The 24,371-nt window shown below is 38.0% G+C and overlaps 1 protein-coding gene across 11 annotated transcripts in view; it reads right to left on the bottom strand.

The window, feature by feature from the left end:
• Positions 1 to 24,371, bottom strand: part of MTA3 (metastasis associated 1 family member 3) — a 220,144-nt gene that overhangs the window by 62,493 nt on the left and 133,280 nt on the right. For all 11 annotated transcript variants that reach the window (XR_003139724.3, XR_007403361.1, XM_049096186.1 and 8 more), the window contains exons 6-8: positions 23,888 to 24,005; positions 9,481 to 9,583; positions 5,939 to 6,038 (exon numbers count right to left, since the gene is read on the bottom strand). Coding sequence is in view for 9 of the 11 variants with exons in the window: in XM_049096186.1 (XP_048952143.1) it covers positions 5,939 to 6,038; positions 9,481 to 9,583; positions 23,888 to 24,005 (321 nt within the window). In the remaining 2 variants the exon portion in view is untranslated. The remainder of the gene's footprint in view (positions 1 to 5,938; positions 6,039 to 9,480; positions 9,584 to 23,887; positions 24,006 to 24,371) is intronic.

Genomic DNA, 24,371 nt, shown 5'->3' with positions numbered 1-24,371 from the left:
CAGTAGTAACACCCCAGGTTCTAATATGTCAACATCAAAGTAGAAGGCATGATACTACAGGGCAAACAGGATTCAAGGTGTAAGTCATTGCATCTGAAGTAACAAAGGACATAGAAAATCTTCCTGATTTTGTGACTTCTGAAAGATGTCAATTTTATGACATTGAAAATAATCTCAACACAAGAAGAATATATAGAAAGGTCCAAGTACAGGGGATCCCTGGGTGGCTCAGCGGTTTGGCGCCTGCCTTTGGCTCAGGGCATGATCCTGGAGTCTTGGGATCGGGTCCAGCACTGGGACTCCCTGCATGGAGCCTGCTTCTCCCTCTGCCTGTGTCTCTGCCTCACTCTTTCTCTACGTCTCTCATGAATAAGTAAATAAAATCTTAAAAAAAAAAAAAAAAAACAAGAAAGAAAGCTGAATCTTAGAGTAGTCTGAGCATGAAACCAAAGCATTTCAATGTTGCAGACAAGAACAGATCTTCTGTGGTGCCTAATCCAAGACAGACAACAACAAAGATTTTTAAAACCAAGTCATTTTAACCGAGTAAGAGAGAAGAGGCGATCTGGGAGAGAATTCTTTAGTTGGAGTCAAGAACAAATCAAATCCTGTCTCTGAAACCAGCCTTACAAACAACAAACTGCAATTTTCTGAGCCTCTGAGTACACTTCTGCTTCAAAAAGTAACAATTAGAGTAGTAAATGATTTAAGATAATAGAAAGAATACAAAAGTGGCTTCCCAACTGCTAAATACCAAAGGAAACAAAACATGAGAAATGAAAACACTGGAGGGTGTGAAAACCCTGCCTAGAATGAGTATATAAGCAAGTACGGCAAAAGATACACACAAAATGATGTTTTAACTAATTCAGGTACATAGATTGTGTTCTCTTTAAAATGATTTTTTAATAAACGGCCTTTACTGATAGAAACAAATACTGAACCTGAAAAACTCTGCCTTCTTCCAAAAGAAACTCTCCTGCTGTCCCACCAGTCACCACCAGTGGGAAGCAGAGAGTTGCTATAGCGGGAACCAAAAACCTACACACCTGCTCTTTACCTGTTCACACCTATCTCCAAGAAAATCAGTCCCAACTGTCACAGAGCTCTGTACCATATCTTGAACAGGCTTGCCCCTCTCATTCCTCAGACAGGGTAAAGGGAATCTGCTGTACTACAACAGGGAAAGCATCCCCAGTTATAATCTGGGAAGCAGTATCTCAGAGTTAAACCACAAGAGACTGGCTATATAAGTAACAAGTTTATCACACAATATTTAAAACAAAACAAAACAAAAAACCCTTTCCAGATTTTTATAATGATATGAAAAGGTGTTCATTTTATACTGTTAAGGAAAACATGGTGGGGTAGGCAAAGTAGTAAACTCCAATTTAAATGACTTCCACTATGTCCTAACAAGAAAGTTCATGTGGGATTTATCAGCCCCCCCCCTTTTTTTTTTAAATAATGTAGTGCTTGTGCAGGGACAGACAGATCAACAAGACAGAAGAGAATAGGTCATATCCAGAGGCAGACCTGAGCATATCTAAAACTCTGAAATAAGAGAGGAAGCATTACAAAATCATGAGGAAACAACCAATTCAATAAAAGGTGTTGGGATGTTTATTTTCCATAGGGGGAGAAAAACACAATTAGACTCCTATACCTCACTCTACTTTCAAAAAATAAACTCCAGATATATTTATAGTCTTGAATATGAATAACATTTTAAAACTATTAGAAAATAAAATAAAATAATGCAAGTGAAGAATGAACAAAGGATATGAATCTAAAATACAAAGAAGAGGGGCGGCTGGGTACCTCATCAGTTAAGTGTCTGCCTTCAGCTCAGGTCATAATCTCAAGGTCCTGGGATTGAGCCCTACGTCAGGCTCCCTGATCAGCAGGGAGTCTGCTTCTCCCTCTCCCTCTGTCCCTAACCCTGGTATCTCTTTCTCTCAAAGAAATAAACAAAATATTTTTAAAAAATAAAAGTAAAATACAAAGAAGAAAAACCCTGCAGAGCCAAAAAACATAAGAAAAGTTGCTTAATCTTATTAAGAAACACAAATTAAAATAAAATTAGGGATCCCTGGGTGGCGCAGCGGTTTGGCGCCTGCCTTTGGCCCAGGGCGCGATCCTGGAGACGCGGGATCGAATCCCACATCGGGCTCCCGGTGCATGGAGCCTGCTTCTCCCTCTGCCTGTGTCTCTGCCTCTCTCTCTCTCTCTCTCTCTGTGACTATCATAAATAATAAATAAAAGAAAAAAATTTAAAATAAAATAAAATAAAATTAGAGGGCAGCCTGGGTGGCTCAGTGGTTTAGCGCCGCCTTCAGCCCAGGGCGTGATCCTGGAGTCCCGGGATCGAGTCCCACGTCGGGCTCTCTGCAGGGAGCCTGCTTCTCCCTCTGCCTGTGTCTCTGCCTCTCTCTCTCTCTGTGTCTCTCATGAATAAATAAATAAAATCTTTTTTTAAAAAAATAAATAAATAAAATAAAATTAGATAAGCATCAGCTTAGTAAAAATTTTAGTATGAAAAAACACAATGTTGAAGACAATATAAGAAAATGGATGAGAGGGACGCCTGGGTGGCTCAGCGGTTGGGTGCCTGCCTTTGGCTCAGGGCGTGATCCTGGAGTCCCTGGATCGAATCCCACATCAGGCTCCCTGCATGGAGCCTGCTTCTCCCTCTGCCTGTGTCTCTGCCATTCTCTCTCTCTCTCTCTGTCTGTCTCTCATGAATAAATAAATAAAATCTTAAAAAAAAAAATGGATGAGAAAGGAAAATACTCATTGACTGCTTGTGGGATTATAAATTTATACCTCAGACTATAGAATAGCTTGATTGCATTTGGTCAAATTTAAAGTGAGCACTGCCCTATGAATCACTATGAATAACTATTCCAATTCTTGTTCTGGCTGAAAGCTCACATACATGCTTATAAAGGAAATGTGTTGGAATTTTCAATGAAGCATTATGGGTAGTAGCAAATGAAAAATGTTTTTAAAGCACTCCAGATGTTCACTGTACATAAATAATGTGGTGTTACATTCCATGAAGGAGTACTACAAATACTACCCAGTGGTTAAAATGAGTGAAGTGGGTACGTGTTTATTGAAATAGCTAGATGTCAGTAACAGGCAAAGAGCAAAATGTCACAGAGTAAATTGAAACACATGCAAAACAATCTTTATGCTGTTTTCAGACACACAAATACACAGTGAAACTAGAAAAACAGACTAGATAAATAGCAGATCTGTTATACTGGCTGCCTCTTGACAGGAGGCAGGGGTGACAGGCATCAAAGGTACAAAGGGAGGGTGCAGAAGAGAACTAGGGAGAGACTATTAGAGACTCGGTATTATAATGGTTGAAATTTTCTTTAGTCCAAAGAACTAAAATACTAACGTTTGTTTAGGTGGCATTATGTGGAATTTTATTACATTATCTTCTGTACTATTCTGTAATTTGCTGGTATCACTGTTTATAATGCACAAAGAGTAGCTGAAAGGAATTATTACAAAATGGTAAGAATATTCTACTCTGGGTGAGGAGAACAAAGCTTTGTTTTGTTTTTTTTTTTTTTTGGCTGCTGCTGTACTAAATTTTGAAATTTTTCAAAAAGCATACATTGATTTTAGAATTGAGAAAAAAATCTCCTTGAACAGGAGAAAAATACAAGTGGTGATTAGATTCCATACAGTTTTGGACTGTATGGATCTACTGACAGGATTTTGAAGGTTATTTTACAAACATGCAACTTGTACTCTCGCTCCTTCAGTAATGTACTCTAAAAAACAAAATATAAACCTATTGTAAGACCCCTAAACTTTTATATAAAATATTAATGTACCAATGGAGAGAACAAAACTTGCTTCTATAAACAACAATCTAGTCTCTGAGAATGCATAAAGAAAGATGCTCCATAATGGCTACAGAGTATTAATGCTTTCACCATCACCTATGGCATAAGAAAGAAAGTCTTGTAAGAAACAAATGTGATGTACATTCCAGTGTGAGTTTTTATATTATTGTGGTTTTTATATTATTGTGGCATTTTGTGGAAAGCATTTCAAATTGGAATATAACCAGAAAGTCATAAAACCTATCATTGTATTCCATTCCATCAGAAAACAAAATTGATGGGGATCCCTGGGTGGCTCAGAGGTTTAGTGCCTGCCTTCAGCCCAGGGCGTGATCCTGGAGTCCCGGGATCGAGTCCCACATCGGGCTCCCTGCGTGGAGCCTGCTTCTCCCTCTGCCTGTGCTAGTCTCTCTGTGTCTCTCATGAATAAATAAGTAAAATCTTTAAATAAAAAGAGAAAAGAAAGTTGAAACTTTTAGGAGGAGACTTGGGAAAACCTGCCAGTACCCTAAGTGAGAGGGTCTGGGTTAACATTTGAAGAACTTGAGACAGAGAGGAATGGTCAGATTTTGGATACATTTTGAGGGGAGACATTTTTAGGACTTTTGGTGCATTTTGTTTGGTAATGATTATGGCCTGAAAAATTTAAAGGAAGACATGATTGGATGATGTATTTAAGTTTATACTATAAAACTTTGAAAGATACATTTAACAGAACAGAAAACAAATTATTGCTCACATTTTTCTGCATATTCTGGGCAAGATTTGCATTTGCGGTCATCAGCAGCAGTGCACAGTGATGATTTAAAGAAAATAATCAGAAACTGGTATTCAAAAGAGGCAGGATAGATAATGTAGTGTCATGAGTGATGCTCTAACTAGCATCAAATAAACAGTCTTGGGCAGCCTGGTTTAGCTCAAGCGGTTTAGCGCCACCTTCGGCCCAGGGCATGATCCTGGACACCCAGGATCGAGTCCCACATCGGGCTCCCTGCATGGAGCCTGCTTCTCCCTCTGCCTGTGTCTCTGCCTCTTTCTGTCTCTCTCTGTGTCTCTCATGAATAAATAAATAAAATCTAAATAAATAAATAAACAAATGGTCTCAGGGAACTCCAGAGGCAAGATCTACATTAATAAACTGGTTGTAAGGAGACATGGTATTATGGAGGGGAAAAAAAGGAAATGTTTATTACATGTAATAGATATTGGTCAAATAATTTAACCTCGCCAAATCTCAGTTTTCTCAGACTATGCTTGTCTCAACGGGCTGTGGTCGTCAAATACAGAGTCACTTCTATCAACAAAAACCTCCAAGTCTACTTTGCTGGAGGGTGTAGAGAAAGAAGCCAAGTGCCAAGTTCAATGCCTGGCCATAGCGGGCATCAGTGGTATCAACTGAAATGGAAAGTTTCATTTGATGATGAAAGGAAAAAAAGAAACAGTCTAAGAAGAAGCAACCATAATGTAATGAAATAATGCACAAAAACAGAACTTCTTTTGGGGCGCTGGGTGGCTCAGTTGGTTAGGAGTCTTGGGATTGAACCCTGCATCTGTCTCCCTGTTAAGCAGGCAGGGAGTCTGCTTCTCCTACCCCACCCTCTGCCTGCCACTCTGCCTGCTTGTGCGTGCTCTCTCTCTCTCTCATTCTGTGTCAAAAATAGTTTTGAGAGGTGGTCAAGTCCACTGAAAAATATCTGTAAAGCATTATATACGATGTACAACAATTTAGGTACATATATAGACTACAAGAAAAAAGCACACAAGTGAAAAGAAGATGGGTCAGAATGTTAAACTGTTTTCCCCAGAATATCCTTTTACTGTTTCATACCTATTCCATCAACAGTCATTCTTATTTTGTCTCAGCTCACAAACATAAGAGGGGACTTAGAAATGGGATACCTTAACCCCAGTTAACCAATCAGGTGAGCCAAATCAACCCAGCAGTCAGCAGGGCTAAAAGCCAGAAAGCTCTTTCACAGAAAGCTCTCTCATCTATAGCATGCTACACTGGCTTTAAAATTACAGTAGCAAAGGACATAATAACACTTAAACTTCAAAAAGCATCTTACCAGGGTGATGTCTCGAGACGCTGCAGCTGCGCTCATATGCAAACTTGGCTGCCTCACAGAACTGCTGCAATCAAGGGCTCGAGCGAATGTCCCAACAGCACTAAATAATACACAAAAACAAAGAGGAAAAACTAAGGCTCTGTTATTTTTTTATATTAAAAAAAAAATACCACGCATTTTGGTAGTGCATAAAAATTGTAAAAGTCGGTGGTGAGGATGCAGGCGCCGGAAGCTGAGGTCTGAATGTGAGTCTCAACCTTGTCTCCAACGAACGTGGGGCTTTGGGTGAGATGTCCCAGTTTCTTCCTGTAAAAGATCAGTGCTGGCCAAGAAGAGCTCTACACTCGTCTCTCCGCTACAGTTCCTTTCTGGGGCAGGCAGGACTCATTTCCTTCTTGCTCTTGATGTGGTCATTCAGGGAGGATCTCCTGGAGTGGACTGCACTAGGCAATCTGCCTTGGGTACTTCAGAGATAGTGACAGTACACTGATGAAATCAAACTCTGCCTGCATCTAGCAGTCTCAGAAATTTGTCATCCCTAAGTACATCAGCCTCCAAGAGGTAATCCTCTAAATAGGCTGTAAGGAATTATTTTCCATGTTTTTTACAGTTGGGGCTCGTTTTGGGGCTCATTTTCTTTACAGGGGAAGACAGGTAAATTTATACAGGTAATTAAAAAAGATAGCTGTCAGGTGGATATGTGCTATGGAGAAAAAAATAAAGGAAATGGAGAAGAAAAAAAGTCAAACAAGTTCTTGGATGTTTAAGAATCAAATATCAGATAAAAAGTATCTTCTCTAAGATTTAAGCATATGACAAGACATTTTACTATATATAGGTCATTATAAGGATATTCAGAAACAGTGATTTGTGTGCCACAAAGAAGGGACAGATCTATTCTAAAATACCATGGAGTAAACAATTTCCTATTCAACTGTGCTCAAAAAATGAGAAGTAAATGAGCTGCAGAGTTTGACAATTACTGCAAAAGCAAGTTCTGAAAACTTTTTAAGCTCAAATTGTGAAATCCCAATAACATTTTTTCCTTAAAATGAGGTATCATCAATTGTACCAACCTCTTCCTATGAGGGCTCAAGATATAATAGGTTTCTATTAAAACAAAACAAAACAAAAGAGAAAACAATTACAACTTTTTTTCACTTAATGATTTAGAATGCCTACCCACAGATAAAGCATGAAATGAACATAAGACTTGCTGTTTGTTTTATTTTATTCCCTTCCCCTTGCTGTATTTTAAGCATGTTAGCTGAAGAAATTTTTAAATGCCCCAATTAACATATAACACATGTGCATAAAAGCACACACTGTACAGCTCTGCAGTAATAGCAAAGTGAATCCTTCCATGTCACTAACACCCAGGACAAGAAACAGAACACAGCAGCATCCCAGAAGACTCCTCGTGCTCCTTTCCAATCTGTACTCTCTTCCTCTTCCCAAAAGAGAACCACCATAATCAATTCCAACACCGTGGGTTAGTTTTGCTCATTTGAGATAATAAAAGTGTATACCATGCTCTTTCTACATCCAGCTTCTTCTGTTCAAAATTGTGTTTGTGGACTCACCCATGCTATTGGTTATAGCGTGTTCATTTTCCTTGCTATGGAAATGCTTGCAATGGAGCATTTCTTTGTATGATACCCCAACCCCACTCCACTCTGTTGTTGATGGAAGTCTGTGTTCCAGTTTGGGGCTACTCTGGGTAGTGTCATTAATGCCATCTATACCTTTTGGTGCACAGGTGTTATGTATGCATATCTGCTCAGTATACATTCAGGAGTGAAACGTAAAGGATATGTATGTCAGATGATTGCAAAGCGGCTATACCAACTTATACTTCCACCAGCACAATGAGTAGAGTGTTAGCTGCTCCACCTCTTTACTAATGCACTATCTTTTAAAATTTAACGATTCTGGTGGGATGTGCAATCATATTTGATTATGGTCTTAATTAGTATTTAGAAGATCTTTTTTAAAACAAAAATTGAGGGATGCCTGGGTGGCTCAGTGGTTGAGTGTCTGACCTTGGCTCAGGTCGTGATCCTGGGGTCCTGGGATCGAGTCCCACATCAGGCTCCCCGCAGTGAGCCTGCTTCTCCCTCTACCTGGGTCTCTCATGAATAAATAAAATCTTTAAAAAAATTTTTTTAAAAAGGTACCAGGTGCATCTCTTTGGTGTCTCTCATGCTGGCTTCAAGGAAAATGGAAACGTATGGCCCTTGGCAATCAGGAAAAGGAAAAAAACAGTGGAAATCAAATTTAAAACTGCAATGTCTATAATGGCCCAGATCTGAGTAACCTGTCTGGAGTCTCTAGGCCAGTGATTACACCAATGATTGATTTCCATTCCCAAATATTCAGTATCATCTATCTATCCACTGACTGGCTTCCCCAACAATGTACTTTAGGTCTCCATCTGATCACCAGTGGCTGCGTGGGTGCTAGAGTCTGAACCCTAGCCACCAACATGATGTGATTTCTGTGGAGACAGGCACTATGAACAGTGCTAAAGGTGGGCAGAGACCCTTTTTTCCTTTGTGTTACAATAACATTTCAACAGAAAATTAGAGAACATAATGATGACCCTCTAATCATGTCTATATCTACCTGATTCTAATATTTTACCATGTTTGGTTCATTCTTTAAGGAAATATTAGAAATTTTAGAGCCTCCTATACACATTCCCAGAACTCATACATACATATAATATGCATATGTACTTATATGCCCATTAATGAAATAAGACATTGTTTATACATTGTAAAACTTTTTATATGTGATCATACTGTGTGTATCCTCATTTAACATTGTTTTTGAGATTTATCTGTTATATATCCCTCTAATTCATTCATTTTCATTGTTGTAAAGTAATATTCCATTACTGAATATGCTTCACTTCACTTAATCAGTTGCTTGCTGGTGTACTCTTAGTTTTGTTGCAATTTCTTACTATTTACATTACTATGATAATTTCACTTTCCACTTTGCAGTAATTCCTCCATGAGCATTATTTGCCTTTATAATTGAAAAATAAAAATAAATTTTTGTTCCATTCATTTTCTTAAAGGGAGGTGGGCAAGCCAGTCAGGCAGCCAGGCTGAAAGTTCTCAAAGGAAAGCCATATGCTTAGCAATAGGCCCTACTCATATGCAGGTGCTTTAAAAGGAATTTGAGATGCATATTATTATTATTGACACCGGAATTATCCCTGTCTAGAGTAAAAGAGATAGCTGCTTTAATTAAAGATCTGGGATTTCAGATGTTGAATTTCATTTCATATTGTTCCTTAGTACTTAAATTTTTACAAGTAGCATTTATTACGTATCTTAATCAGTAAAGCAATAAATCTATTTCCAAACAAAAACTAATGATTAATCATATTTAGGAAAGGATGGGATACATATTTAGGTCTTCTTACGTAACTAGAAAAATAACACAACCAATGAGAAAAGTAGAATATATACATCTACAAATTCTTTTCTAAAAAGAAAAGATACTTCTTAACTCAATAGTGCTATACTTACCGTGCTACAACTAAAAACTGGTCAATCTGTCGATCTGTAAGTGGGCTATTTGGATCCCAAACTTTAACTTCCAATTTGGACTGTTCCCTCTCATCTGATTCTCCTGTAGGAGAACAAAGGAAATGGAGTCTTGTTACTTAACAAGGAAACTATCACATGTTTGACACCACATTCACAATGTAAGGTAAATGTTAATGGCTCTGTACATTCTTTCAGACAGCAGATGGACATTTTGTAAAGTGAACACTGGTAATAATACAAAGTATATGAGATCTTCATTTAGTCAGTAACCTGTATTTCCTGAGTACCCTGCAAGTGCGAAGCATGAAGTCTCATGCTGAGGGATATACAGACAAAAAAGAAAGCACTCTTGCCACAAGACACTTTCACTGTGGTAAAACTAACGCATAAGTAACTAAGATACAAACAGAAAGAAACAGATGTCATAAAGGACATACAGAACTGGCTCTAAGTGAGGTGCCTGGGTGGCTCGGTCAGTTAAGTGTCTGACTCGATTTCGGCTCAAGTCATGATCTCAGGGTCATGAGATGGAGCCCCAAGTCAGGCTCCCCACTCAGCAGGGAGTCTGCTTGAGACTCTCTCCCTCTGCCCCTCTCTAAAAGGAATGGATGGATGGATGGATGGATGGAAGGAAGGAAGGAAGGAAGGAAGGAAGGAAGGAAGGAAGCTGTAAGATTCTGAGGATTAGAAAAATCACTTCAGACTAGTTAGAGAATGTCATGAAGGGGGTGGCATTTCTGCTAAGAACTGAAGGGTCTGAGGGATGCCTAGGTGGCTCAGTTGGTAAGTGTCCAACTCTTGGTTTCAGCTGAGGTCATGATCTCAGGGTCATAAGTTGAGCCCTGCATTAGACTCCACACTCAGCACAAATCTGCTTGGATATTCTCTCCCTCTGCTTCTCCCCCTGCTCACGCTTTCTCTCTCTCAATAAATAAAAAAATCTTTAAAAAAACAAAACAAACAAAAAACCCCCACAAGAATTGATGGGTCTGAGTGCACCACCAAGGAGAAGGACTTAACGTAACAAATGAGAATGTCAGGATGCCTGGGTGGCTCAGCGCTGAACGTCTGCCTTTGGCTCAGGGCCTGATCCCGAGCTCTGGGATCGAGTCCCACACTGGGTTCCTTGTGGGGAGCCTGCTTCTCCCTCTGCCTGTGTCTCTGGCTCTCTCTTTCTGTCTCTCATGAATAAATAAAATCTTAAAAAAAAAATAAGAAATGAGAATGTGAACAACGTCATGTGGCTTTAAAATGTGATAGAAAATCAGCTCATTTTGTCAGGAGCACATTAAGAGGAATGAGAAGAGAGAAGTAAGAAAAGAAGGTTACAAACATATTACTGAAGATTCTACGCAGATGTTATTTCAAGGTAATGAGAAGCACTAGCCTTTTCAGTAAGAGAGCGACGAGACCAGAACCAAACTTCGTACCTCACATTTAGCAATGCTTTAGAGAGCTACCTGATGAAGACAAAACATGTACTGACAGTGGCGGCACAGAGCAAAGAAAGACTAATGTAGCGGGGAGATTTCAAGTCTTTTTTTTTCTCTCATTTTTTTTTTTATTTTTTATTTTATTTTATTTTATTTTTTTTTTTTATTGGTGTTCAATTTACTAACATACAGAATAATACCCAGTGCCCGTCACCCATTCACTCCCACCCCCCGCCCTCCTCCCCTTCTACCACCCCTAGTTCGTTTCCCAGAGTTAGCAGTCTTTACGTTCAAGTCTTGACAACTATACTGGCAGTGGGGCACTAACAGAAAGCAGGGATGCTAGCAGAGGTGAGGGTGGAGGGGAAGACTGACAATAATGTGGGATGCTTTGTTTTAGAAATCTCTCACAAGGAGAGACAACCGTCAGGTGGGACTCAGAGAAAGGTCAGTGAAGGAAAAGAGACTTGGGAGGCAACTGGGAGTCTGATTTACAGCTATGGATTTCTTATTAGGCTGGGGGCTGGGTTTGGCTTTGTTTTACTTTTGATCACTGTATCTATAACATGAGGCAGAGTGCTTTGCACTGACTGACAACTCTAAATCTAAACATTCCTGGTGACAGACAAACCCTGGCTATGAGCTTCTCTTGTGTTCAGTCCTGGTAAAAGAGCAACCAGGGGGCAGCCGCGGTGGCCCAGCGGTTTAGTGCTGCCTTCAGCCCGGGGTGTGATCCTGGAGACCAGGGATCGAATTCCACGTTGGGCTCCCTGTGTGGAGCCTGCTTCTCCCTCTGCCTGTCTCTCTTTGTCTCTCTGTCTCTCTCTGTGTCATGAATAAATAAATAAAAAATCTTTTAAAAAGAGCAACCAGGTATCAGCAGCTCAACAGGAGAAAGGGCACGGGGGAGGAGGGGCAGTCTCCTAAGTCAGCCACCACAGTCAGGGTAGGGCCTGCCCCCTGTTCAAAGGCAGGTAAACACAGAGCCAATCTCCACCCCCAACATAAAGAAGCACAGTAGAACAGAGCCAGTACTAGGCCAAAAAGATCCCGTGTTTGAAAGGATTTCATTTTTCATTGTTTGTGATTACAATTCTCAGTCGTCTAAGCCAAGACATTCAACATTAGCTCAGTTAAAAACCAAGAAATTCGCAAAAGGCATGAAACTTGAGAAAGTAGAATGACACACCTATCTTCCCTGTAATCTTCGAATAATAAAACTTCAGATAAAGATAAAAAAAGATAATGATAAAATGAAATCAACATTTGAAATCTGTATTTTTATATAACACAAGATGATTAAATGATGATACTATTCAGTATTAAGCCCCTATTACACTATATACTCCAAAATGGTTAAAACTGACATTTACTTTTCAAATTCAAGTTAGTTAGGTTGATACACTTCAGTCCCATCCATATATTCTGCGACATACAACAGAAAGAGAATTCAATAGAAGAATTCTAAATAAATTTGCTGCAAACAATAACAAAACATTCTTGGATGCATTCATACTGATACCTAAGATGCAGATAATACCATTGGATGAGAACAAAAACAGCAGCAGCAACAACAAAAGAATAAATACAGAAATGCTCTATATCAGTCACTCTCACTAATGAGAATTCCCCATATAATTACACTTTTATCACAGTATGATCACTTCTTCACAGGGCAAAAACTTTAAGAAACTCTTTTATAAACCTGTTGAGAATCAAAAAACAAAAACAAAAACAAAAAACCAAACCTGTTAAGAATCCATAAAACTAAATTCTCAGCTAAGCTAGCAGTAATCTTTGGAATGGCCTTATTATCTGTGGTATGAGCTAGAGACAAGACCAAGATTAACTTCATGATCTGATCATGTTCATTCTAGTCAACACAATAATCTCACTTCCCTCCTCCATTTATGATAATCATCTGAGCAATTCCAATCTAGTCCCACACCAGCCCATGGTGAGTCCCTGAATCCTTTTTGTTTGTTTGTTTTGAATCTCTGAATCCTTAAAATAGTATTTACCAACTAATTACATGAGTGTCTACAGTTCCTTATTTTTGCTTCGTAAGTTCTTCATAATTTTGAAAAAAATGTAGATTCAGTAATGATTTAAAATGTGATAGCCCTAAACCTCCAGCTGTATTTTAAGATTTCTAGAAATTATGGACAAGAAAGAAAGAAAATAGGAGAGGGAAAGGAGAGGAGAGGAGAGGAGAGGAGAGGAGAGGAGAGGAGAGGAAAGGAAAGGAAAGGAAAGGAAAGGAAAGGAAAGGAAAGGAAAGGAAAGGAAAGGAAAGGAAAGGAAAGGAAAGGAAAGGAAAGGAAAGGAAAGGAAAGGAAAGGAAAGGAAGAAGAAAGAAAAATGGACAAAATACTTCCTCAGTATGACCACCTAAAGGCACATAAGGCTGTTCAAAGACTGAAGAACTAAAGCTGTATAGCACTCATCCTACAAGGGATATTCCTAGATAACTGGAAATATCCCTTGTTCTAAACACAATTCATTTTCTTTGTACCAATCATCAGAGTACTATACTTTTTTATATTAAATTCAGAAACTCGGGATCCCTGGGTGGCGCAGCGGTTTGGCGCCTGCCTTTGGCCCAGGGCGCGATCCTGGAGACCCGGGATCGAATCCCACGTCGGGCTCCCGGTGCATGGAGCCTGCTTCTCCCTCTGCCTATGTCTCTGCCTCTCTCTCTCTCTCTCTCTCTGTGACTATCATAAATAAATAAAAATTAAAAAAAAATAAAATAAAATAAATTCAGAAACTCACAAGGATGCCATTTGTCACTATTTTTATTTAATATTGTTCTGAAAGTTCTGGCCAATTTTTTAAGTTATGAATCAAAGGAATAATGAGTTACAAGAGACAAATAATATATATCATTTATATGTGAGATCTAAAAACACAAAACTCATAAAAACAGAGTGGAGGGCAGCCCAGGTGGCTCAGCGGTTTAGTGCTGCCTTCAATCCAGGGCGTGATCCTGGAGACCCAGGATCGAGTCCCACATCGGGCTCCCTGCATGGAGCCTGCTTCTCTCTCTGCCTGTGTCTCTGCCTCTCTCTCTGTGTCTCTCAGGAGTAAATAAATAAAGTCAATAAAATCTTAAAAAACAAAAACAAAAAGAGTGGAATGGTAGTTACCAGGTTACCAGGGGATGGAGGGTGGGGAAATTGAGAAGATTTTGTTTAGGGATACAAACTTCCAACTAGTAGATAAGTAAGTCCTGGAGATTCAATGCACAGCATAGTGCTTACTGTCAACAATACTATAAACTTCAAAGATGGTAAGAAACTAGATCTTAATTGTTCCCACAACAAAAAAGAAGTAATTATGTGATGTGATAGCAGTGTTAGCTAAGCTATGGCAGTAATCACACTGTAATATATAAATTCATCAAATCAACACATTATACACAAACTTACACAATGTTATATGTCAATTATCTCTCAATAAATTATAAAAAAATGAGTAACTAGAAAGACACAATAAGGGCAGCCCGGGTGGCTCAGGGATTTAGCGACGCCTTTGGCCCACAGTGTGATCCTGGAGACTCGGGGTGAAGTCCCGCATCGGGCTCCCTGCGTGGAGCCTGCTCCTCCCTCTGCCTGTGTCTCTACATCTCTGTCTCTCTGTTTCTCATGAGTAAATAAATAAAATCTTAAAAAAAAAAAAAAGAAAGAAAAAAGAAAGGCACAATAAAAATATGGCACCTCAAGTGCCATTCTAAAGAAAATAAAATGTAAAAACTATTATTTATCATAGCAACAAAATATAAAACACTAAGAAATAAAACTGGAGTTATATTTACATAAACAAATTACAACACTTTCAAAGAAGATAACCTGAGGAAAAAACAGTAAAGATTTAAAATTCTAAGGATATCTTTTTTGTACAAGTACTCTAATAGGTTATATTTCACAAAATTTAGTTTTGGAAGCCAATAAAATGACTTGAATATTAATATCCATAAATCAGATGGGATTAGGGGCACCTGCGTAGCTCAGTGGTTGAGCATCTGCCTTTGGCTCAGGTTGTGGTCCCAGGGTCCTGGGATCAAGTCCCAGATCAGGTTCCCCACAGGGAGCCTGCTTCTCCTTCTGCCTATGTCTCTGCCTCTCTCTCTCTGTCTCTCATGAATAAATAAACAAAATCTTTAAAATAAATAAACATAAATAAATAAATAAAATAGATAAATAAGCAAGCTGGATGGGATTATAATATATAGCAACAGTAATTAAACAATATTGTACTGGCACAAAAATAATCAAAAGCATAGAAACAGACTAGATTATCCAATAATTTACATTTCAAAATTAAGTATTATTATAATAAATTAACATGAAAATAGTATTCACTGTTTCCTATTTCCTTTTTTTTTTTTTTAAAGATTTTATTTATTTATTCATGAGAGACACACAGAGAGAGGCAGGCAGAGACACAGGCAGAGGGAGAAGCAGGCTCCACGCAGGGAGCCCGATGTGGGACTCGATCCCGGGACTCCAGGATCACACCCCGGGCTGAAGGCGGCGCTAAACCGCCGAGCCACCGGGGCTGCCCCTGTTTCCTATTTCCTAAGAGCCCTTACCCCAGGGTTTCTCAACCTAGGCACTACTGATGCTTAGGGCTGAGTAACTCTTTGTTGTGAGGGGCTGTTCCACATATTATAAGATGATCAGCAGCATCCCTGGCCTCTCTACTCACTAGATGCCACTAGCATCTGTGCCCTAGCCCCCTAACTCCTTCCACAAGCTGTGACAACCAAAAATGTCTAGAGACACTGTCTAATATATCCTGCCCCTGGGTTGAGAATTACTGTTCTACATGGTTGCAATCAACACCTTCTTACACTTAATTTTTATAGGCTGGTGTTTTTAAGTTAGTTAACATCTACCACATTGTTGAAAAGTACATGCTGCAAAATTACACACTAAAAAAATACAGTGGGGGAAAAAAATAGGGTTGGGGCATCTGGGTGGCTCAGTCGGTTAAGCTTCTGCCTTTGGCTGAGGCCATGATCCTAGGGTCCTGCGATTGAGCCCTGCGCTGGGCTAGTGCTGGGCTCTGTGCTCTGCGGGGAGCCTGCTTCTCCCTCTACCTACTTGTGTGTGCTTGTTCTAATAAAAATGAATGAAATCTTTAAAAAACAAAAAATAGCATTTGTGGAAAAATAAAACAAAACTTTAAAAACCCATTAAACTTGGTAACCAGAACATTTTTTAAAAAGTAATATTCATTAATAAAAATACTAGCACAGTTAAATCCCCACCAACATTTCCAAAAAAACAAAGGCTGATCAACCATTTACCACCTTAAACCCCGGACTCAAATTTTTACCACTGAGGTCATTGTATAAGGTTTCTATAAAATTTTAAAAACAGCGTGTAGGTTTATTTTTAAACACTGAGGGAAATATCTTCAAAACTCCCTTCATCTGTAACTCTTAAGCTTCCCCATATAGTTTAACCATAGTGGAAAGTGCCACAGATTTTGAGGTCCCTAAACTAACCACTACTTGCACTAGAGGAAAGCACTTCTTGTAGAATTTCAATCTTTTTTCTCTTCAACTCTGTTTATCTGTAAGAATACTTGCTTCCCCAATTGCTGAGGAAAGTCTCATATAAATTGACCCTACTTCTATACTATACTGATACTTCCCTATTTATCAACTGCATATAAACTAATTCAAGTTTCAAAAGCACATATTGTAGCAGAAGAGACTATACTAATTTACTTCTCTTTTTTTAAAGATTCATTCATTCATTCATTTGAGACAGAGAGAGGCAGAGACATAGACAGAGGGAGAAGCAGGCTCCCTGTGGAGAGCCTGATGAAGGAATTGATCCTAGGACCCTGGGATCACGACCTGAGCTAAAGGCAGACACTTAACCACTGAGCCACCCAGGCATCCCTAATTTAATTCTTTAATTCTCAAAGACAGATACCTCCCGAAATTACCAAATATCAACAAGAATTATTTAATTAGTAGCAGCAGACAGGGGTGGTCAGGGGAGAAATGCTTTATAGGAATTACTTCATCAGATAATCACAGCATAGGATGTGTGCACAGACACTCTCATTGAAGAGGAGAAAATGGGAACTTCGAGGAGTTAGTTTTCCCCCGGTTACTCAGCTAAACAGATTACTGCCAGGCTTTACTCAAACCTGTAAATCTAGTCATTTAAGTTTATTAGTTTAGTGTTATAATATTTTTTAGCAGTTACAAATTTTAATATGCAAATAGATTTTTCTTAAAATTTCAGTATTACAGTGAAATAATAGTGTAGAAATAATTAAAAACTCCCTACTAGCACATCTTTTTCAAAGAAAGTTCTCAAGTGTTTATTCAAACTCAAAAAAAAAAAAAAAACTCAATAAAAGATTTAAAATCTCAAAGAAACTTTTACCTTCCTTTGCAAACTACATAGTGATCTTTCCAGATCTCGAGAGTTTGTTAGATGGTGGGTAGCCATAAATGAATTTAAAAATTCTGAAGTTACAAAAAGATTTATTCACTAGCAAGACAAATGCCACAACAACGTCTTAGAATTCATCAAGACACATTCACAAACAAAGCAAGCCTGTAATATATTCTGGCATGGTGCTGATGCGGCCACCTACTCAGGATATTAATTCAAGTTCTATATCCCATGCCAGTGCAGATTGGAATCTGGCCACTGGTCAAAATGTACCCACTCAAAAGTATCAAAAGGGTAGTAAACCTAGACTTGCAGCAAGTCCTAACTACCTGTTCTTGAGTATGATATTTTCTACTATTTAATTTCCCTGCAAACAGGTACTAGCTACATATAGGAGTTTCTAATGATGGATGTCCACATTTTTCAAGAGTGGTTTAACTGTTGGTGTACCTATTTGCCACCCTATACCCTTTTCCCCTGAAAATATATTAATTATAAAAAAGAAGAGTGTTTTTTAAAACTTGTATCTAGTTAGTTGTCTGATTACAAGTGAAATGTAACATGTTGGATATGTTAAATGCTTTAGGCTGAAATAAGAATTCAAAGTGACTTCTTCATTTATGATGAAAAATATGGCATTTTTCTTTGTTAAAGATGAATACTTACAGCTAACAAACTATAAACTTAAAAATAAACTTAACAAGAAATGTATAAAATCTATGACTAAATCTATATTAAGAAAACAAAAACAAAAACCACCAGACCCAAAAGTAGCCTTGAACAAAGAAAAAGACATCCCTTGTTTCTAATTAAGACTTTTCAAAACCATCAAAAGTCTGTTCTCCCTAAATTAACTTAAAACTTAACTGAAACTCTAATAAACATGGTAAGGAAGTAATAATAAAGTTCATTTGGAAAAATAAGAGGAGGATAAGCCTCACCAGATATTACCACACACTACAAAGTTGCTATAATTTAAAAAGTAAATTACTAGAGCATTAACAAACAGACCAGTGAGACAGAATTAAAACCTCAGAAACAGACCTAAATAGACCCAAAGAAACAGAGTCAATCTTACGAAATGACCAATCACCTCCCAAAGTAACAGAAAATATGAATACAATTTCAATCAGAATTCTAATGAAATCTGGGAAGGAAGAATTTGACAAATTGATGAAAACTTAGTCAGAAAAAAAACCTCTGAGATGAGACACCTCCCCATCCTGCCACACACACAAACATACACACACACACACAGAAAATTTTAAAGAACAATGAGGGGAAACTTACCCTAACATAAAACATGTAATAAGAGATAAATAAACTCAAATCTACCACACAACAAAATACTGAATGTAATTTCATATAATAGTAATACAAACAGGGAGAACATGTTAAATTAGTAACCGTGTTTAACAGTGGGCAAGGAGGGATGATCTGAGGGACTACTATTTTTTGTTTTCAGTATAATTGCACTTTCTGCCACAATTCCTATTATTTATAATAAAGTAATTTTAAAATCTAATAAATGGGAGGAAGCAAAGAGAATATAGTGGAGCCCCTTTGTTATGCTATGTTGCAAAGGGACTCGTCATATGCACTTCTAACTGTGTGACTTCTCTGGCGATACTGTGGGATGAGAGACAAGACCCTAAGAGTGGAATACTGAAACAGTAGCCTTCAGAATGTCATTCTCTCAATTCTAAGGTTCACTGGGTATCTCAAGAGATCCAGTAGGGCCTTTTTTCTTCCCTCACCACAACAACCTGGCTTTTCTTATTTTATTTAAGGTATATCGCGTAGGGTTTCATTAGGAGACAGAGTTCTATTACTTAAATAAAGTTTACAAATCACTCACCCAGAAGACTGCCAGGACTGCAGACATGTTAAAGATAATTATTAATACTTGTTAATGGGGCGCCTGGGTGGCTCAGCTGGTTAAGCATCTGCCTTAGGCTCAGGTCATGATCCCAGGGTCTTGGAATTGAGCCCCAGCGGTAGACTCTCTGCTCAGCAGAGGGCCTGCTTCTCCCTCTCCCTCTGCCACTCCCTGCTTGTGCTTTCTCAAATAAATAAATAAAATCTTAAAAAAAAAACCTGTTAAAGAACTATGAAATATCTATTACATTAATGAATTTTCTAAATGCAAAGTATGCTTTGTCAAGTAACTGGTATAATTCTCCAAATGGCACAAGCTGTTAAGAATCATTCCTCCTGGGATGCCTGGATGGCTCAGTGGTTGAGTGGTTGAGCGTTTGCCTTCAGCTCCTGGCTTCATCCTGGAGTCCCCGGATAGAGTCCCACACTGGGCTCCCCATGGGGAGGCTACTTCTCCTTCTGCCTATGTCTCTGCCCCTCTCCCTCTATGGGTCTCTCATGAATAAATAAAAATCTTTATATATATATTCTTTATATATATATAAATATATAAATAATAAATAAAGAATAAATAAAAATATATAAATATATAAAGAATAAATAAAAATCTTTATATATATATTCTTTATATATATATTTATATATATATACTTTATATATATATTTTATATATATATAAAAAGAATCATTCCTCTTACCCAAAAGAACTTCAAGTCCATTTTGAGAAAAATTGTAGAATAAATTATTGCATTCTATGTATCATTTTGTTTCCTAAAGTCATTTTTAAAAATTCTAACCTGGGTAGATATGATTGCCAAATTACATAACTTTAACAAGCTTTTATGCCTTTCATGGGTAAATACATATTTAAATAGTCTTTCAGATAAATGGGATTTTTTTTTTTTAATTTAAGATTTTATTTATTTATTCATGAGAGACATAGAGAGAGAGAGAGGCACAGACACAGGCGAAGGGAGAAGCACGCTCCATTCCATGCAGGGAGTCTGACGCAGGACTCGATCCTGGGTATCCAGAACCACACATGCAGGCCGAAGGTGGTGCTAAACCACTGAGCCAACCCGGGCTGCCCATATAAATGGGATCTTACTAGATTCTATGATCTGATTCTTCTGCCCACTGTTAATTGAAACATCCCAATTTCATTACTTGGTTCAGCATGTATCCTTCCATGAGCAACATACAAAAAAAATCTCCAGGCTTTTTATACACCAAGGCTTACGCTCAATGCTCAAAGGAGAACCATGCAATCAAGAGCTCAGGTGCTGATTTTTAAATTTCTGAAGTCAAATAATAAAAAATAGCATAAAAGATAACACTAATGACCAATCTGCACGGTTCAAGGATGAGAGGGACGAGAGAGTTCACAGAGGAGTGACAAAGGCTGCTTAAGGGATGCAGGACTTGGGCTGGGTGCCTATGGCACACATGGGTACAAGGGACCTCCCTGGCTTTTGGCCTATGCACAGACAGACTTGCTGAACTATCTCACTAGGAACATATATCCCAGTTCCAAACTCACAGAACTGCATGCTACAAAGGGTGGGATATACTACATATAAATTATACATTAATTAAAACAAGGAAAAAAAACCCCATCTGTAAAGGACCACCTGGAAGACAATTTGGTATTTTGTATAAAATCCCAAATACACATGCCCTATGACTCAGCAATTCTCCTTTATTTGCCAGTTATATCCAGAGTACAAAATTACCCATTATTCATATTCATGTTTGTAAAATTTAAAAATCAAGTATTTTAAAAATAAAATAACAAACATTTAGTGGATTTCTAGGTATAGTGATAGAAGTCTAACATCAAACATTAAGAACTAAAATCATAAAAATTACTTCTGGAAGATAAGATGATTTGTACAGATAAGAATGCCAATAAATGTAATTTCTCAACTTGTAATAAACTAATCCACTACTTCCAGTCTATTCAAAATCATTTCCAAACACAGGGAGCACAGACACAGTGTTCTTTTCTTCAAGCTAAATCTTTTTTTTTTATTCAAGCTAAATCTTTATTGACTGCCCTTTCCTGGTATTTAAATTCATGAAAACAAAGGTGTCTATAGCCTGGCATTATTCACAGCCACCAATGACACCAACGTATACTACAGTTCACAAACTCATCTATCTTCAGTATCTGTTGATTTAAATTTTCTGTGTACATTTTCTTAGAAGTATGGCAAGGTAAAGAGAGAGAAAAACCTATGGAGGAACTCATATATTTTGTTTGTTTATTTATTTTAATAATCTCTACACCCAACATGGGGCTTAAACTCCTAACTCTTGAGATCAAGAGTTACATGCTCCTCTGACTGAGCCAGCCAGGTGCCCCTGGAAGAATTAATATGTTTTAATAATCAGAGGGCAAAAGCAAAAGTGGAGCCCTTTCTGTGACTAATGCAAATCATAAAGGCCTTAAAGGAAAAGACTAATAAATTCTAAATTTCCGTATGACAAAAAAATAAATAAAACATATTTAAATTTAAAATCGCTATTAAAACATTTTTTAATCGAAGGGGCTCGGGGGTGGCTCAGTCAATTAAGCATCTGCCTTTGGCTCAAGTCACAATTCCAGGATTCTTGGACTAAACCCTGCTTTGGGCTCCCTGCTCAGGGGAGAGCCTGCTTCTCCCTCTCCCTCTGCTGCTCCCTCTGCTTGTGTGCCTGCTTACTCTCTCTCTCTCTCTATCAAATAAATAAAATCTTTAAAAAAATTTTTTTAAGAAAATAATTTTGTGTTGGGGAGATATTTGCATACTTAGAGACAAAGGGTAAATACTTCTGTGTTTACCTCTAATAGTCAAAGAATTCTTGCCAATATATAGAAAGATATATAACCATGTAGAAAAAGCACAAGAAATTTAAAGAAAGAGCATTAAAGATAACTGAGCAAACATAATCTCAAGTTCAAAACAAAACGAGGGGACCTCTGGGTGGCTCAGCGGTTTAGCACCTGCCTTCGGCCCAGGGCATGTGTGGTTTCTCTTCAACCTGGAGTCCTGGGATCGAGTCCCACATCGGGCTCCCTGCATGGAGCCTGCTTCTCCTTCTGTCTGTGTCTCTGCCTCTCTCTCTCTCTGTGTGTCTCTCATGAATAAATAAATAAAATCTTAAAAAAAAAAAAAGAAAGAAACCAAAAACCACTAAGACAATGAGATATCAAAATGTAGATAAAAAATGGAAAGTGAAAAAGATCCCTCATATTCAGTGTTGGTGAAAACACCTGGTTCTTTCATACATACAGTAACACAGCCTTTTTGAAGAGCAAAGGAGCATTTTCAATGTGTAAAATGTATATATCATTTCACTTCCAAAAATTATGCTTGAAAAAAATATTTATGCAGCACAAACATATGTATAACTTTTCAAGCAGTATCAATTTGTAGCATTGAAAAATGTAAACGCCTAAAAATCTATCAATAGGGGCCTAGAAGAATTAATTATATAGTATATCTGCACAAATGTTTAAGAACTGCACAGTCACTGAAAAGAATAAAAATCTCCCTAGTCATGTGCTAAGATGGTAAATAAAGATACACCGTTAACTGAGAAGAGCAGGTGCAGAAGAACATGTGCACATGGCGTATGTGGACTGTTCCGGGTGGAGGATAAACCAGTGTGAAGGAAATCAACATGCCCAAAACAACTACAGTAATTAAATATGGGTTTGGAATGAAGGAAAGGGGATGGTGTTGGTTTCCTACATCATACATTGCTATGCATTATTTTTTTTTGTTAATGTTTTACTTTTTAAAACCAGAAAATAAAGGTTTTGGGTTACAGTTATAACAGGAGAAAGAAAAATTACATCCTGCTAAGAAACTGTTTTAAAATAAGAAGTGCTGAATCTCTTCAGTACATAGACTACCCAGATTAGCCCAAATCACTAGATTCTAGGCCATCTCAGATAGATGACTTAGAGGTATTCAGGACCTCAAGGCATTGTATGTGCCACATTTAAGACACAAGTTCAACAATACAATCATTCTTAAAGTTGCATTTAAAAGGAAAACAAGGGGCACCAAGGTGGCTCAGCCAGTTAAGTATCTGACTCTTGATCTCAGGGTTGTGAGTTCAAGGCCCATATTGGGCTAGACACTGGGCATGAAGCCTACCTAAAACTAAATTAAAGGAAAACATAGCCAGAAAACTCATAAAAATGTAAAATAAAAAATAACACCTCAAATTATTTTCTCTTGCTATTTATTGTATTTCCTTTTACTTTTTAAAAGATTTTATCTATTCATTTATTTGAGAGAGAAAGCATTAGAGAGCACAAGCAGGCGTTGCGCCAGGCAGAGGGAAAGGGAGAAGCAGACTCCCCACTGAGCAGGGAGCCCGATGTGGGGACCATGACCTGAGCCAAAGGCAGATGCCTAACTGACTGAGCCACCCAGGACACCAGGACCATGGACACCAGGACCATGACCTGAGCCAAAGGCAGATGCCTAACTGACTGAGCCACCCAGGTGCTACCATTTGTTGTATTTCTATAAGTAGAAGAACTTAGAACTTTTAAACTTCAGCCTAATAGTTGTTTCTCCCATATGAGGAAAAGAATATTTGAGTTTCAAGACATTTGTTTTCATAGGACTTGAAACCCAAAGGGAAACATACCTTCTAAGAGCATCTCTGGAATGTCTGCTTGATATCTAGGCCCCACTCTGATTTCACCTTTGTCAGCTAACAGTGTTTTCACTGAAGGGTCATAGACCAGTGAGTAGAAAAAGGTGTCCTGAAAAAAAAAATGACAGAAAATATTTAGGTAAACTTAATTCCTTCTACTTTTTATAAAGCAGTAAAGCCAGTGTCATGATAATGAAACTATAAAACTTCAGACACTATGTAAGATTTCATCATGGTAAAGAAATTCACAGATCTTAAAGAAGACAATGAGGTTACTGTCATCATGCTAAAGAGCATAAAATTAAATCAAGAAAAATAAATAGCTTACAATAAAGGTAGATTATAATGTTTTGTTGGTTTTAGTCTAAAAGAAAACATTTAACTACTCTAAAACAAGATTCTGAAAAGCTAGCAAAACTAAGCTATAAGTCAAAGGTAAGACATCTGGAATCAAGCAATCATTTCAATCTCTAAA

Source organism: Canis lupus, chromosome 17 (genome assembly GCF_003254725.2).
Source record: "Canis lupus dingo isolate Sandy chromosome 17, ASM325472v2, whole genome shotgun sequence".
In the NCBI taxonomy this organism is placed as follows: Eukaryota; Metazoa; Chordata; class Mammalia; order Carnivora; family Canidae; genus Canis; species Canis lupus.
The sequence above is the reverse complement of the archived record's forward strand: the minus strand, read 5'-3'. Positions and strand labels throughout refer to the sequence as shown.